This window comes from Barbus barbus, assembly GCF_936440315.1.
Source record: "Barbus barbus genome assembly, chromosome: 42".
In the NCBI taxonomy this organism is placed as follows: Eukaryota; Metazoa; Chordata; class Actinopteri; order Cypriniformes; family Cyprinidae; genus Barbus; species Barbus barbus.
In genome coordinates this window covers 8,442,763-8,460,752 of record NC_136720.1, presented here as the reverse complement: position 1 = coordinate 8,460,752, position 17,990 = coordinate 8,442,763, and the positions used below count along the sequence as shown (strand labels likewise).

Here is a 17,990-nt window from a genome sequence, read left to right as displayed (position 1 = left end):
GGGCTGTAATTAAGCAAGATGAGCGTGTTATGGCTCATGCTCATATTTTCCCCACTTGATTCTGTAATGACCGACTGAACAGACTGGACGTGATAAGAGAGACACAAACGTGTAAATCAACAGAAAAATAAACATGTTTCCAGCCATGACCACGACAATAAAAGACACTAAATATTTGCTGAGTTGACAGTCACTCTAGTGATGGAGTTTGTAAGGTTTATAAATCTAAATATGGCAAGAAATTATAAGATGTGCTATAAAGGTGTTATTAATGTGTTATAAATGCATTATAAAGGTATATCTTATGCTGTAACAATGTAAGAAGTTTTAAAGCCAGTCAGAAATTTAACAAAACATCACCCTAGCATCTTTTATCAAATGTCTGTTGTACTAAAATCACTTGGGCTTTGTGCACTACTGGTCAGTAATAGCCAAATAACAAATAGACAGTGTTTTAGGCTACTGTTTGAAGTAATACAGTCTTTCTAAATCTTTGCAATTTCATGGCAATTTTAAAGATCATGGAAATAATGATAATAAGTGATAGCAATTTATTTTATAAAGAAGTTTTACCACCTGGAATATGCTGAGATGTTTCCAAAGGTGGACTTGACCAACCAGCAAACTCATATTGAAATACAGAATATAAATCAAGGTCATCCAAGTCTTCTTTTTTTTCTTTCTTTCTTCTTTTTTTTTTTTTTGTAGGTAACCTACTGATCTTCTACTTAAGCTTATTATTAGTGGTGCTTGCCAAAGGCAAGGCATCACTATTGTTATCTTGCATACTACTTCTTCTTACTTACTTTACTTTACTTACTTTTGTCATTTAGCAGACGCTTTTGTCCAAAGCGACTTACAAATAAGAAAAAGTAACTAAAACGAAAAAGTTACAACTCTATAAATACTATATACCCACATATTTAAGAAAATAAAGAAATTAAATAAAATTGACACATGCATATAACAACATTTCAATAAACATATAAATGAAAAAATTAAATAAAAAGCGATACTACTATCCCTTGCCGGTGTCCCTGCCCGGTGGAGTCGCACGGTAGAGTCGATGGTCTTTACACTCTTTGGTCTTCACACTAGGAGGGCTTCACACGACGACTGCCGCGACCGCTGCCGCGGTATAATAACGAGCTGATTTTAAACGTCCACTGATAGACTGCTTCTCTTAAAGGCTATTTCATTACACTGCCTTCTGCTGGCGCTTGAACCCACTTTCCTGTTTATCAACTAAAAATGGCCAAGCAAGTGCAGACACTGACAAGATACGCGATACAGTATGAGACCAAACGCGATTTCAGCACCTCTCAACACAAATGCTAGCAACATGCTAGTCACTTGCTAGTCATGCTAGAAACATGCTAGAAACATGCTAATCATCCTAGTAACATGCTAGCGACATGCTAGTCATTTGCTAGTCATGCTAGTAACATGCTAGGGACATGGTAGTCATTTGCTAGTCATGCTAGCAAAATGCTATTAACATGCTAATCATGCTAGTAACATGCTAGCGACATGCTAGTCACTAGCTAGTCATGCTAGCAATATGCTAGTCACTTACTGACCATGCTAGTTACTAGCTAATCATGCTAGAAACATGTTAGTAACATGCTAATCATGCTAGAAACATTTGATCAACATCTATTGAATCTATCTACATTTTCAAACTTCAGGCTTTTACAACTGCTTTAAACTTTCAAGCTGGGCTTTCTCAAGCCAAACTAAAGTTTGTCTTGACATTTTTTTTTATCTAGTTGTTGTTGTTGAATTTTCTGTTTTAATTGGGGAAAATGTCACATTAAAGAGTAATATAGGTTGAGTTTATATGTATAATTAAAGATGTTTATTTGGGATTATTATTATTATTATTGTTATTGTTAGTATTAAAATATTACCAAAAAATTAATAGTCATATTGATTTTCAGATGATTAAGGAATAGTTAATAATTTTAAAAACTTTAAATTCCGCCACTATTCACTGACCCTCTCGTGTAATTTAAAAATGTCCAAATGTATGTGAAACACAAAAGAAGAAATTGTTGAAGAATCCAAAAGTGGCCATGTCTGTCAACCTTCATAAAAAGACAAAAAATACACACAAACAAGTATAGCATGACTCACATGACTCATATAGCCCATTTAACTCATATATTATAACATCAGTATATCAAAAATAAGTCATGTTAGGTTATAACAGACATATTCAATTTTTCCGACTATGATGGCGTTGAAGTTGATGAATAATTGAATCTGGAAGTGAACATATTCTAGATGTGACCTTCAGAAGAAATTGCCAAGATTGTCAGTGAATAACAACACAAACCTTAATTTTTGCTAATGTAATGTTTCTATTTGGTCTGTTTTTGTTTCAGACTATCCTCACGCCATCACTATTTTGTCTCCATGTTCGGGCTCTGATAAGAAGCAGGTGTTGAATTTCTGTGCTCAGAGCGCAGAGGAGCTGCTCAAGTTCGTAGAGGACCTGAAGGAGTCCATCGCCGAGGTGTCAGAAATGGAACAGATACGTATTGAATGTGAGTATGTTGTGTGTCAAAATACGAAGTGCATGTATATAAGAGAATACAGATGCATTCATGTTTAATGTGTAGCTGATCCCACATAATTTGTGTAGCAGACATGAATGATACCTCACAACATGCAGTCTGTCGTTACTTTTCTAAGCAAATGGTTTTCGCCTGAGTGACAAAACCCTTTCAAGCAAGACTTTTTTGAAGGAACGACCTGAGCCATATCTGTAGAGAACAGAATATCATAGCCTTTTAAGGATCTTTTGAGTTGAGCTAGTAAGCAATCAAGGGAAAATATACTTTTTCACTTGACTTTTTTTCTTGCTTCGTGATGTGAATCAGCAAGTCATCTCTTGAATATTGGACAATGTTTCCATGGTAACTCTGGGTAATGCTGCCCATTTGCTGGGTTATCAGAAGTAATCCAGTTGTTGGCAGCTGTAGTAAAACAGATCCTGAGACTGTTATGAAATCAAGAGAAGGATTCAATAGCAGATATACAGCAGTTTATTTGAGAGACAAACAGAGTCAAATAGTTTAACTAGCATAAGATATGTCTAATATTTATGTCATAAATATGTATGCATCATATTTCAGTGTAAATGCAATTATTACATTTAAAACATCAACCAAAAGAAGATAAAACAGAACGCATCACTTTTCACCCCTTTTTCTATTTACAAATATGAAGGTTGCTTATTGGACCAGTTAATTTCTGTGTAATATCATTCTCATTTTGCGGTCTTAGCTGCTCTGCTGTTTATTTGCACTGCATTTTTGTAAATGTGGTGTGTATATGTTTGCTTTCCCTGTGCATTTGTCCTTTAGGACTCTCAGTGAGCTGTTTTGATGTTCTATAATAAATTAAATGTTTCGTTTGCACAGTGCTGTCAGGCTTTCAAATATCCTCTGAAGGAACTGAGAAGGAAAGACATGGAAGCAGGAACAGAGAAATGTCTTTTTGTTTCCATGAGGGAGAAAAACAAAAAGAGAGACAGAAAGAGAAAGGGCTGAGTGCCAGTGGACATCAAAGCATGTATTCTGCTGAGGCCGGCTGGTTTTCATTACATTGTGAGCTAGAGAGAGCAAGGGTCCATGAGAAGTCCTGTGCTGTATGTATATCTGTGTCAGCAATTTCACCGGGAAAAAGTTTATTTGTAAGTAACTTAGGCTGTCAAGGCTATTTTATTCTATATATTTATTTATATATCGAGTGAAATTATTCTTTCTATTTAATACAGATGATGCTGGATCATTAATAAATTAGTCATGACAAAAAATGATGATATCCAGTGTATTTTTCTGTGAGCAGATGGTTAAGGTTCATAAGGTTACCAAGCTTAATTCCGTAGCTTGTCACCCACTATAACTAACACGGCGATAAGCCTGATCTGATATTAGGCTAATATTGTAGACCTACCGATGTGTTGGGTTTTGCTCAATATGATGTTAAGTGGCAGATCAGTGAATATCTAAAGAGAAGTCCTCAGTCCTAGACGAAACCTAAATACTATGTGGAGGACACAAAATAATAATTATAATATGACTGCGTGGTGAACAATATGAACCAAACTCATATTTAAACGTGGTCTCCATGCTGTGTACACATATCTAGCCGTACAAGTACAATTTTGGCTGTATTATTTGTGTCCCCTTCAAAAATTGCTCTTGAGAATTTTAATGGTTATAGCCCCCCCCCCCCCCCCCCCCCCCCCCCCCGGCCCAACTGTTAGATTACATTTACGCCCCTGTTTCTAATTGACAGAAATGTAGAAAAATAAACTGACGTTTCCAGGAGAATAGTTCGAGAATAAAAATATTAACGGTATTATATAACAGTATAATGACAATACTTGTTTATCCATATTTGACAATAATATTTGACATCACTAATGGTTTATATAATAATAATAATAAATAAATAAGTGCATGAGTTATAAGTAATCATTTTTATTAACCTATAATATTTTTTACTTAAACACAAACTTAACTTAAACTTGATGTATACTTTTTTAAATTGAATCAATCCATCATTATTATTATTATTATTAATGAAAATTCATGAACAACATAAAAACCAACAATAATTTTAATATCATTAAAAAATAAATAAAACAAAAAATAAAAGAGTGAATAAAACATTAGAATGAATAATTGCATAATTTTTACTTTTATTTATTTATTTATTTATTTTTAAATTAATCACACTATATATATATATATATATATATATATATATATATATATATATATCCTAATCATCCCCATACACTGATTGGCTTCATCACTCTGTCTCCTCTCCTCTGGTGGGCGTTCAGGCGCACTATGGCACCACCCCTCACAATGTAGAGCGCTTTGAGTGCTTAGAAAAGCGCTATATAAATGTAATGAATTATTATATATATATATATATATATATATATATATATATATACTAATATATATTATTATTTTGATTTTAACATGAACAACATTTTTAATTTCATATTAAAGAGTAGAGTATTTTAGGGAGTATTTTAAGAGCAAGTGACTGCACCGCCACTTCTATCTGTCATGCAGTGAGCATGCTGCTGTTCAGCTGGCCATGTAAAGTTGCTAATACTTACATATTTCAGACGATAAGCTATATTTGAGGTAGATGAATGATAGGCCAGCGTTTAGATGTCCTGTCTGATGCATTGTATTACCATAGACTAGCCGTTAACGATCTGTTAGTCACTGACTGTGGATTTTTTCTTTTCTTTTTTTCTGCGACTAAGCGACAGTCTTCTGGGCGACTAATGATTAGTTGACTATTGGGGGGCAGCCCTATTTTATTCCCATTTGTATGCACACCTTTTCAGTTCTCTGGAATAAAATAGGTCACATTTCCCCCTCCTTTATCCTCAACTTTACTACTGTAATAAATATGTTAAATTAGGTAGCATGCTGTGTTTTAGTATCCTGGTGATTGGTTGTCAGCTATTCTTTGTGCACTCACAGTTTTTCATCAAGACTTAGTCCTTTCATATGGCTTCATTAAATCAGAAGGCATATTTTCCCTAAAAGAGTCCTAATGTAAAGCCAGAGCTTTCTTACAATTCTTTTGGAAGAGGGGAAAGCTCTTTTGTAGCCTGATTAGAAATGACAGGCAATTATCATCAAGCCCTGAGTGTAAGTATGGTGATTTGGAGCTCTGCTGTTTAGAGACGGACGACTCAAGGTTTAGAGGATGTGAGCATGCTGTTGTGTGTGTGTGTGTGTGTGTGTGGCATAGACTTAAACCTCTTCTGGTCTCTTTTCACTGTCTTTTCAGGGGAGTTGGAGAAACAACAGGGAGCCAAAACTCACTCCATCAAGAACAACGGGACTCAGCTTGAGTTGAGGGGAAGACAAGGTTCTCCTTCAGGTACAATACAGTCAGAAACACATTTATCTGCTGTATTTCACATTATTTGCATTCAGTATCTGTTTAGGTATTTTCAAGTAGGTTTTACCCCCAACTATACAGTAAATATCAAAATATTATCAAACGTACCAAACAATACAGAGAATTTGAGTGAAGTGGTTTGTGCATTCTTTCTTTCTTTCTTTCTTTCTTTCTTTCTTTCTTTCTTTCTTTCTTTCTTTCTTTCTTTCTTTCTTTCTTTCTTTCCTCAGTCATGTGGTGAATCTCACAGAAACATTTTCATATGCATTTATCGAAAGTTATGGCATGGAACTCTAGATGGCGCAGTCCGATAAGTCAAACTCACAATGACACAATGACATCATCTCATGGCGCAGCTGATTGGTTCTTTTCGTATCAGCAGCCAATGTGTTCGTTGCTCAATATTCAAATACTAATTTGCTAATGCTAATGCTTGCTGTAGCAGTTGCAGCGTGCTTCAGAACTTCACCACCCGCAGCTCCACCTGTATAGATCAGCTACGGGGTAATTTCATATATGTTCAATATGGGGTTATTTCATTTATGTGACCCTGGACCCTGTTTCAGATTCTCCCTCTGTGCACGTCACTGAGAAGAAAAAGTCCCGCCCATTTGTGACTCACTCTACCCTATTAGCATAAACACAGCCCTGAGTGAGAAGTTGCGGTCCGCCATTACTGGAGTTATTTACAATGTCAGCGCCAAAGAGGCTTTACAAGTATTGTGTTTTGGGATGCACTGATGAACATAGGAGTCGCCATAATCTCCTCCCATCTGAGCCGAGGACACTGCGGTTAAATTTCATTTTCGAAGGAAATATCCGGAAAAAAGCAGTAACATCCCCTATATGTTTAGGAATTAATACCAATGCTTCGTGCGCGAACGTCAGCTGCAAAGTAAGTATCACGCGTTTGTTTTCCTTTATTGCCGTTCTGAAAGAGCTTCTTGGCACTCTGTAAGGCTTATTGCTAAAGCTATCATTTTCAATGTGTGCTTTCTCTGATGCTGCCTTCAAGTGCTACCAGAATGATCGTGAATAGGAATGTGGTAGTTAAAAGTTGCGTGTGAAAGCAATGTGAGTCGATCGCTTGATGTTGTCGAGCTCATAATCAGAAGTGGGACTTATAAAGTTTGTGAACGCATGAGACCAGCCATGTTGTTATTTTTATCCCGCCGTGCTCCCTGTCTGTGTAATTCATAAACTTGAATTTATTATGCACAGTATCATCAGATGACTGACTTTGAAACCGAGTATGTTTTCTGTAAAGATAACAGGCTTGTATTAATAGTGGAATGTTTATTTGCAAAGGCTAGCACTGCTAATGCCGGAGCTTACGCTCTTGAAGCTCCGCCCTCTTCTCCGGGAGCAACAGCTCACTAGCATTTAAAGCAACACACTCAAATCAGCTCGTTTTGGCTCACACCCTAAAAGTGGCAATTTTAACAAGCTGTAAAAATGTATCTGTGGGGTATATTGAGCTAAAATTTCACATATACGTATGCATAATAGGTCCCCTTTAAAGGCGATTTTCTCAAAAAATTTACCCTTATGACTGGTTTTGTGGTCCAAGGTCACATATATTATATGTACAGCACAGCAGCAGTATTTCTTACATGCTCACAGCAGAATGTTGTGGATGTATTAGCAGTAGCAAGTCTCCGTATTTGCTCTGCTGCAACAGGAGAGTAGCAGATCTATTCCGTCAAGAACAAACACATTAACATTGTCAATAACATTACAATGCCAATCCCTCCAAGAGTTCTCATGAAAGAAGTTTTTTTTTTTTTTTTTTTTTCCCACAAAAATTTGAACTTTGTGTGTATGTGATTTTATAAACTTTTACATTTACATTTAGTCATTTGGCAGATGCTTTTATCTAAAGCGACTTACAATTGGGGAATACAAAAAGTGATTCATCTTGAAGAGGCAATCAGACAGAGGAAGTACTCGTAACACCAAGTCTCAGTCATTGTTCAAATAAGTACAAGCTAGTAAGGGAGGGAGAGAAATATAGAAGGAAAGAGTGAGGGTTTTTTTTTAGAATGAAGTCAAGTACTGCCGAAATAGATCAGTTTTCAGTTGTCGCTTGAAGATTGACAGGGATCCGGCGTTCCGGATAGGGGTGGGAAGATTATTCCACCAGCCAGGAATGGTGAACTAGAATGTTCTGGAGAGTGATTTTGAGCCTCTCTGTGATGGTACCACAAGGCGTCACTCACTAGCAGATCTCAGACTTCTGGAGGGGATGTAGGTTCGTAATAGTGAGTGGAAGTAGGAGGGTGCTGAGCCTGTGGTAGTTCTGTGTGCAAGCATCAGTGTCTTGAACTTGATGCGAGCTGCCACTGGTAGCCAGTGCAAGGAGATGAAGAGAGGTGTAACATGCACTCTTTTGGGCTCGTTGAAGATCAGTCGTGCCGCTGCATTCTGAATCATTTGTAGAGGTTTGATTGTGTTTGATGGCAGACCAGCCAGAAGAGCATTGCAGTAGTCCAGTCTAGAAACGACAAGGGCCTGGACAAGAAGTTGCGCAGCATGCTCTGTCAGAAAGGGCCTGATCTTTCTGATGTTGTGTAGTGCAAACCTGCAGGATCGAGCAGTCTTTGCAATGTGCTCTTTGAAGGTCAGCTGGTCATCAAAGATTACACCAAGATTTCTGACCGAAGTTGATGGGGTAATCATTGATGAGCCGAACTGAATCGTGAAGTCATGCTGTAGAGTCGGATTGGCAGGGAAGACAAGAAGTTCCGTCTTTGCCAGGTTGAGCTGTAGGTGATGTTCTTTCATCCATGCCAAGATGTCCGCCAGGCAGCCTGAGATCCGTGCAGCTACCGTTGGGTCATCTGGTTGAAAAGAGAGATAGAGCTGCATGTCATCGGCGTGTCATCGTAGTTTCAAGCATATTTACTCAAATTATCATCCACGGTACACTGAAAGAAATGATTCATTGAATTTACAATTTTTTTTTAAGGTAAGTGGTTGCAATCAATTTATTTTAGCTACATTTAAATAAACAAATGTAGTTGACTAACTTTCAATATATATATATTTTTAATTAAATGTAGCTAAAATAAATTGTTTGCGACCACTTACCTCTTACATTCAGTGTATATTCACCCGTTCTTTAATCTTTAGTCTGATTTTTACTCTTTTCTTTGCTTAGGGAAACAGGAAATGAACGCATCACAGAGTGGACACAATGCAGTAGAGGTAAGAGCTCAGTGTTCTCGCAGGTAAGTCTCTACAGACCCCTAGCATCCGACAGTAGCTTACAGTTTTTATGGCACATAAAGTTAGTGAACAGGAATTAGCAAGCTACAACAGCCATATGTTCCTGCTGGAGTGAAAATGCAGTGTCCTCAACCAGACGACCTTCCACTTCCCCTAAAGTCATTCTAAACATTATCGCCACCGAACCCAAAGTCGACAGCAGCCCCCGGAGGTAAAGCTCATCTGTGCACTGTTGCCCCCTCCTGTTAAATTAACTTTGCGGGGAGGAGAATTTAAGAAAATTGTTGAAACAAACATTTTATACATGTTTTTACCTCGTTGATGATCATAAAAAACAAAAACAAAACAAAAGGTTCAGCAGACAGAGGATAGAAGAGAGCAGAAATTCTATGTAAGCTCTCCATATTTGTGGAGCATTTCAATAAAGTCAAAATTTAAACAGTATGCAAACAGCTCACTAATCATTAGTTAATGCATGCATAAAATGAGTTGTTACTGTTTAAAAGTAAAACTATTAAAAATCATTTTGAAATCTTGAACTCCTTGAAATCTTGAAATACAGTTCCTAGAATTGTTAATCAATGTGTATATGCATGCTGTGCTCACCATATTGCCACCATATCAAGTTTAAAAGTAACTTTGAAAAGTTATTAAACTTTTGAAGAATGAACTGAATGAATAATCCAAAACACTACAGTGGCAATATTAAAATCGTACTAAAGTGTTGCATTCATTTATTTTATTTTTTTAATTACTGTCAACATGAAAACTTAATGGTTTGAAACATGACATCAGGAAGTTGTTTAAGAACAGAACTAACTAAATTAATAAATACAATAAAATAAAATAAAATAAGAAATGCAGATTTTTTTCCCCTTTAGAATAATATGCACTAATAATCACTCACAATAACCTTTGTTAAAAAGAGTAATTATTATGTAAATAATATATTTTAAAAGAATACTCCAGTCCGAACTGAATGCACTGTATTCAGATTCTTAATTGCATGATAATTGCAATTAAATAAAAAGTATTGCAGTCTAAATTTAGATGATTTGGAATTCAGTTTTTCATGAATGATTTCAGAATTCATGTTTAGAAGGGCTTAAGCATGCCATTATTTGGAATTTTATAATTACTTAGAAATATGGTTCAAGTGTATTGCCACATCTACTGACAAGCCAATCAGGTAACACTTTATTTCGATAGTCCACTTTAGACATTCTAATAATAGTAATAGTAGACTGTCTGCTTAATATCTTCAAACACTTTCTTTTTATGGGTCCACAACATACAGCATACTATGAGAAACTTTGCAAGTATATGTCAACTTATTCTACTAAACCTAATCTAACGGTCTACTCTGAGAATTAGTTGACGTAGTTACAGAGTTACCGTGTTAAAGTGTAACCGCCAATCAAAATATATTGTCATTGAAACTTGTGTGCCTGTATTTCAAATTATTTGCAATTACACATTTGTAAAGTAGCAATTTAGTTATTTTAAAATATATTAACTTTAAATATTTCAAATAACACTATAGTTAAAATTATATTATTTTATAATTTTTTTTATTATATTATATTTTTAAAATTCCACTTACAGTAAGTGCACTTCCTTTTCAAAAGGGAAGACAAGAAACATTAAGTAAATAGATTGTTTAATTGCAAACCCAGACTCAGTGCATACCAGGTAGCAAGCGTTCAGCATTTCCACTGTGGCAACCACAAGAACAAGCCCCAGTGATCTCTAACATTAATCTGATGCAGCATCATCACCTCTCTGCAGGGGGATAATAGACAAACACTACATAAAATACATTACCCAGAGGGCTGTGCGATTAGCATCATGAGGTAACACCATGTCTTGTGCATGAGAGGGAATTCAAGGACACAACAGCAAAGAGGCACTGTATAGGTGCACTTTCTTTAAACAGATGCACTTGCCTATGTGTGAGACATGGCAGCTTTCATTTCATATGCCCACAAGTCTTAGAACCTAAATAGAGCTCATTGAGTGTAAAATGGAAGTTGTGGGAAGGCTGCAACCTTACACGGATATTTCAGTATTGAGGGTTCAAAACAGACACTCAGAAAGCAGCAAATTGGCATAGACCAGTAAATGAAATGGAGCACGTTGACTGGTGACCTTTTTTTAGGAATCAGTAAGATTAAAAAAAGGCAAATCAAAAAGATTAAAGTAGCAGCAAGTAAATAAAAGGATGTTGTCTGACAGCTTTTATCTTAAGCCTTCTACACAGTGCACGATTTTAGAAATCCTATAAGGTCATTGCAAATCACACTGTGCACTGCGCAAGTTACTATTAAAGAATAGAACGTCATTACCATGCGCTAGTGGTAAATAAAAGAGCTTGACGAAGCAAAGTTTGGCAATTGTAATTTTTATGTTTGCTGAAAAGAAGATGAAGCTGTGAAAGAGGAAGTAAAAAGTTTTAGGTAAGCAGTTTTAAGATTTAGCGCCATGTCATCTATCTATCTATTATCACTTTATCTGGGAAAAAAAATGTTTAGGAAAATGTACACTACATACAACAACAACAACAACAATTATTATTATTATTATTATTACTACTAGAAGGCATTAAATTGAACGTTGTAAGCACTAACATGCTGCTAATTGTCCACTAGTTAATAGTGAGAATTGGTTCTTTAAAAATAAAGTGTTACAAAGAAAAAAAAAAAACTTATTTGTTCTAAATCCTCCAGCCCTGTCTACATGTTTTGTTAAGCATGCAAATTTCAGTTCTGCTAGCATTAGATGTAGCATATTAGTGGGCTGCTCTTAGCCTGAACATGATCAGAGTGGCAGCGACTTCCTGTCTGGCACTGAAAACCCTCACCTTAATCATGCCACATGTAAATGTCAGCACCCTGCGAACCCCTGAAGGGCACGGGGTGTCAGAACACATCGCAGGCAGCAGAGGGGTCAGAGGAAACGCCAGCCATATCCTGAAGGAGTAAGAGGGAAAGAGAGAGAGAGAGAGAATCAAGCTGTCCAACTGCTATAGACTAGTTGAGCCACCTGCCAGTTTAAACACGGCAGTATTGCCGTAATACATTTTAAAACACGTTTTAGCTGTTATGGATGGCAGTGATTGGCACATGTTAGCTGGAGAGGGGATGTAAGGCTGAGATGGACATGACCTGAAAAGTGTGCTAAGATGGACACAAACATTGAGAAGAGAGCGAAAAGAAGGCAGCTGAAGTGTGTCGGAGGGTTACTGAGCTTCAGCATACTTTTATATAGAATGGATTAATATTTCATAATTTAACATCAGTTTGCAATATGACATTTTTCAGCTCTTTGCACTTTAAAAAAAGCTTTACCTATATTGTAATATTCATATATTCTTTACATATATTCATATAAACCAGATTTGGAATATGCCCAGATGTTTGCGCAGTGGCAATTTCATTATAACTGACTAACAAATAAAAAATAAACTTTATCATGTTACATTACATAACCATACCCTCAAGTAAAGTCATGAAACCTTTATGCATATTTTTTAGATTCTTATTTGAATGTACCTAAAAGATTTATTTAATGCTAATGTGTTAAATCAGACAAATTTGAAATGTTAAACGCTTCAACCTACAATTAGCTAATTGTAACATACGACAACCAGAATGGTCACACTTTATTTTAAGGTCCAATTCTCGCAACTATCAAACCATTAACTATGACTATTTCCTCAATAAACTTATAATTTTCTGCTTATTAATAGTTAGTAAGGCAGTTTAGGTTTCTGGGTTAGGTAGGATTAGGGATGTAGAATATGGTCATGCAGAATATGTGCTTTATAAGTCCTAATAAACAGCCAATATGTTAATAATAGGCATGCTAATAAGCAACTTGTTAATAATAAGAATTGGTCACTATACTAAAGTGTTACCTAGAAATGTGTTTTTAATGTTTAAATAATTCAGTAAATTGAGCAGTATGTGAATAAAGTTATTAGTTTTGAGAACCAAATGGGGGGGGGGGGGGGGACATAACTGAGGAAAACACAAACTATTCTAACGTACATTTTCAAATCTACATATCAAACTACCAACTTTTGTCAGCTTTTAACATATGAAAACTAAAATAAAAAATAAGAAGAGTCTTATCAATGGAGTTGGTTCTTGAAGTAGGCCTATATTTTCCTTTAATTTTTCCCAAAGTGATTTCTAAAGTTCTTCATTAAAGCATTGTTAGTCATGCACCAAGCAAACCAGCTATGAGGTAAATCACAATTACCATCTTTTATTTGAAGCAAAAAAAAAAGTATTTTAAAAGTGGACAAAAGGATAAAGGTACAAGACTGTGTTACTTACTAGCCTTAGGGCGTGATTTATTTAACAGGGAAAATTAGCGTGAGAGAGCAATCCCATAAAGGAGCCTATGGAAAGTTCTGCGGTTGATCTACTGACAATGTGCAAATTAAAGAATACAGATGCAGCCAGATCATTTCCATAATGACCAACACAATCTACCATAATCAGTGCAAATTAGCATAGGGTCGCAAACAAGCAGAGATGATAATCAAGTGCGGGTAATTTATTGACAACACAATTGCAAAATGGCTTAAGACTTGCATTAAGCAATGGTGCAAATACCAGTAAATTGACAGTCATATACCTCAGCAAATCACCTTGCATGATTTATTTAAACCATAAATTTTATGTCTGAAAGGGAAATTTTATGCTCCTACAAATGCATATGCAGTAATGTCAGCTGCAAAAATAACTGTCTCCATGCCATAGGATTAACAACCTCAAAAAAGTAGGTAACATAAGTTATAGTTTAAAAAATCTGTTTCCCTATGGATAATATGAATTAAGTTTTTACTTCCAGAACCAGTAAATTCATACATATTTTACGAGGTGGCTAATTCGTATGAATTCGTGCGACCTCACTCATACAAATTCATGCGATTTTTGATAAACTGTACGTATTTTACGAGTTGCACAATTCATATGAATTTGTACGAATTACCTACACCTAACCCCGCCCCTAAACCTACACATCATTAGGGTGTAGACAAATCGTACAAAATCGTACGAGTGAGGTCGTATGAATTCGTACAAAATAGCCACCTCGTAAAATACGTACAAATTGGTCGTGAGATAGCATTGCCAGAACCAGACCGTTGCACTTCATCGCTGTACTAGAATCTTATGCTGTCACCAACCAATTTTTCAACCCAACTGAAATCCCTCCACACACTCCGTTCTCAGACAAAATGGTGCACCGTCAGTCAATTTGTGCCCTATCTCCAACAGTCAAGAAGATTGATTCTGAGGAAAGTGCCCTCACTTTAGCCACCAAGCCAACCCTCAAGTGCCAGCATCTATCCTGAGACAGAGCTAGATTACCTCACTTTGAACTATGAACTATATTCATCACTCCTCAAAGACATCAATCCCAGAGGCAGTAGAAGTATCCCACAGACAATGGTGGATACGTGTCATTATTAGAGCCCAGGAGACGATTAGGAAGAGAGAGTTGTTTGCAAAAATAAAAATAAAAATTCTGTCATTAATTACTAACTCTCATGTTATTCCAAACCTGTACGACCTCTGTTCATCTTCAGAACACATATTAATATATTTTTGATGAAATCCGAGAGCTTTCTAACCCTGTATACACAACTGAAATGTTCCCAGACCCAAAAACGTAGTAAGGTCATCGTTAAAAAGTCCATGTGACATCAGTGGCTCAACTTCAATTTTGCGAAACTACAGGAATACTTTTTGTGTGCAAAGTAAACAGAAATTACATAATTTATTCAACAATTTGAAAAATGCATGCGCTTTCTCCTGAACATAAATAAAGCTGATTACGCGTTGATTATGCGTTGCGATGTCAAAATGGTGGAAGACAGTAACTCGAGGAGAAGAATTGTTGAATAAATTGAGTTGAGCTACTGATGTCACATGTACTGTCTCTGGGTCTGGGAACATTTCAGTTGCATTGCTTGTCTATGGAGGGTCAGAGAGTTCTCAGATTTAAAAATATCTTAATTTGTGTTCTGAAGATGAACAAAGGTCTTAAGGGTTTTGAATGACATGAGGATGAGTAATTAATAAGATAATTACATTTTTGGGGTGAACTAACCCTTTAAGTCCGGAACCTTATGAGAAATATTGATGGCATGCATTCGGATGTGTGTCGTCTGTAGTTGTCCAAATACCCCCTTCCCATTGTTTAACCCGTCCCACCCTTTCTTGTCCCCCTTCTTCCCTGAAGTGTTCTTCATTCTCTATTCCCATAATGCTCTAGTGGTTTCCAAGGGAGACACAGGGGCCCTCAGTGTCCTCTTAATAACCACCACACACCTTATAGACTCAAACACGCGGTCCCCGAAAACCTCCACATCTGCATCCCTGATTCCAGCATCCCACCCTCTGTCCGAGTCGTAAGACACCGAGCAAACCCTTTGTGCCACATCCACACGCAACACTTTGCGCATGTCTATTGTGATGTGTGTTCACCGGAGGGCTGATGGCAGTAGAAGGAGAACAGTCTTATAACATATGATGCTATCTCTGACTGTTTTCTAAACTAGGTGTCAATTCACAACAGGCTTCAGACGTACCAGCTCAACGCGGCCCCGCCGAGCCCTGAGAGCACCGCCCTTCTCTACCACCAGAGGGAGCTCTTCCAGCAGCCTCCGTTGCAATGTGCTAGCCCCACACCCTCGCACTCCTACCAGCCCGTGGCCCTGGCCGAGATACGACCCGACACGCTCATCCAGTGCCAGCAAATCGTCAAGGTCATCGTCTTGGACAAAGGCGTTCACGGACGCATGGAGGCGTTCCTCAGCCAGAGCCCCACTCATCACCAGCTCATCCAGTCTGTCATCTCCACACCAGTGCGCTCACCCGATGGTGGAGGCAACCAGGCGGGAAACAACGACGGTTCACAACCGCCCTTGCCTCCACCTCCACCACCGTATAACCACCCTCACCAGTATATACCCCCAGATCCCCGCCTTGCACTTCAGAGGACCCCAAGTGGCTCTCGAAGCCTGATGTAGAGTTCAAACCGATAACTATAAAACACTCCAGGCACACTTTTGACAGTATTTATCTACATATGTATATATATATATGAAAGAAATATAATGAAAAAAATGTTATCTATATGCATATATTTAAGGTAAGAGACATTTATTGACTTTGCAGATATGTGAAACAACCAATAAGAAAATACGATTTACCTAATTGCTGTGTATTTTGAAACGTTATGTAGTTTTAACAAATTTCTATAACAGTTTTCGTCTTTCTGGACACTCTCTGAGGTTATATCGTTGAGTACTTGTTCTTGACAGGATTTCTCTGGTGCATTTTGTTATAGACAAAATGATTTCACAAAAAAATGTGGCATCCGACAACATTCGTTTCAATTCCACCGACACTTGCTTTTGTGTGGGAACTGATTTTACGTCTAAAATCACCCTTTTTGGCTTTTATTATCCTACCGATGAGTCTATTTAGTGTGTGTGTATGCTTTTGACTGGAAAATGATATACGTGCCAAAATGAGGACTCCCTCTACCATGGACTTTTTGCACTGTTGAACGCTTAGGGCTAGAGCAAACATTTGTGCTTATATCAACGATCATTTAGATTCCCTCTAGGTACACAGACATTTTTTTTTATAAAAAAAAAAAAAAACCTTTTAAGCGGTACCATTAGCCACAAACTGTTCCTTCCCCCACTTCTTATGTGGCCGATGTTGTATTCCTGTGAAATGTGAATTACTTCCTAATTATCACCTGTCTTTGAAAATGTCTTTTATGTCACTCCTTTTAATAGATATATGTGTGCGTAAATTGAGAATGTAGAAAGTATTAAGGCTCTTTCACATGACTCACGTCAACATTCAGTGATTGGTGCACAGGTCAAATCTTACAACGTGACTCTCAAAAATAAGATGATTTCAACTTTGACCTCATTTGCTGCTGATCTTTTTAAATATAACGAGCGAATACCAGACAATTTGCATGATTTATCTACATGTGAGCAGTGCCAATGCAAAAAAAAAACAAAAGAGACAGATAAGAAACGTTGTACAAGACAAAATCAAAAGGAATTTTTACCTTTTTTGGGGGGGGGGGGGGGGGGGGTGCTACTTGTGTCAACCTAAATCATTACTTATTTGCATGTGCTGTCTTTATTGTTTCAGTACCTTGGTGTAAACATTGCCAAAGAATGGTATATCGAACATATTTTTATGCCACAATCCCAGCGGACTTCCACAATATGGTACGCTTCAGTAAACTATTGCTTTTCCACAGTGATTCGGTGGACTAAATTGACTCCAGTTGACTGATTAAGTGTAAATGGCCACTTATGACACTCTTCACCATGGTTTGGTCATCATTATGGCTAAATTATGGCTTCCTTGATCCCTAAAAGTGTACAATTGCAAGCAAATAGCATGAATTTAATGGAAATTACTCACATTCTATAACAAGCATCATTTGGATAGAAGTGATGAAAAAAAAAATTAAATTGATTTCGATGTACATGGCACTATACCAGCTCGTATTGTGCATTTAAAATGGATTTTGGGTGGTTTGTGAATGAGACGCAGGTTTTTGAGCAGGCGTTGAGCTAACTGTGTGGTGAAATTGCTGAAATGCCAGCAGTCTTTCTATGATGTAGGGGTGCAAACAGTGGGACTTTTATCCTGTTTAAAGCTCAAATATATAGTTTTATATAAGTTCACTATTTACTACCTGGCAACCTTGTAAATTTGCATTTGTCTTTGAAGGTCAAAGTTCATAGAGGGTTGTGT

At 37.0% G+C, this 17,990-nt stretch overlaps 1 protein-coding gene across 1 annotated transcript in view; it reads left to right on the top strand.

The window, feature by feature from the left end:
* The window catches only part of LOC306861823 (IQ motif and SEC7 domain-containing protein 3-like), a gene marked incomplete at its 3' end in the record, with an annotated part of 140,770 nt that extends 124,545 nt beyond the window's left edge, over positions 1–16,225 (top strand). Inside the window, exons 11-15 of the mRNA XM_079404310.1 lie at positions 2,388–2,549; positions 5,839–5,931; positions 9,113–9,182; positions 15,469–15,604; positions 15,755–16,225. Coding sequence (XP_079260436.1) covers positions 2,388–2,549; positions 5,839–5,931; positions 9,113–9,182; positions 15,469–15,604; positions 15,755–16,225 — 932 coding nt within the window. The remainder of the gene's footprint in view (positions 1–2,387; positions 2,550–5,838; positions 5,932–9,112; positions 9,183–15,468; positions 15,605–15,754) is intronic.
* Positions 16,226–17,990: the final 1,765 nt, after the last annotated feature.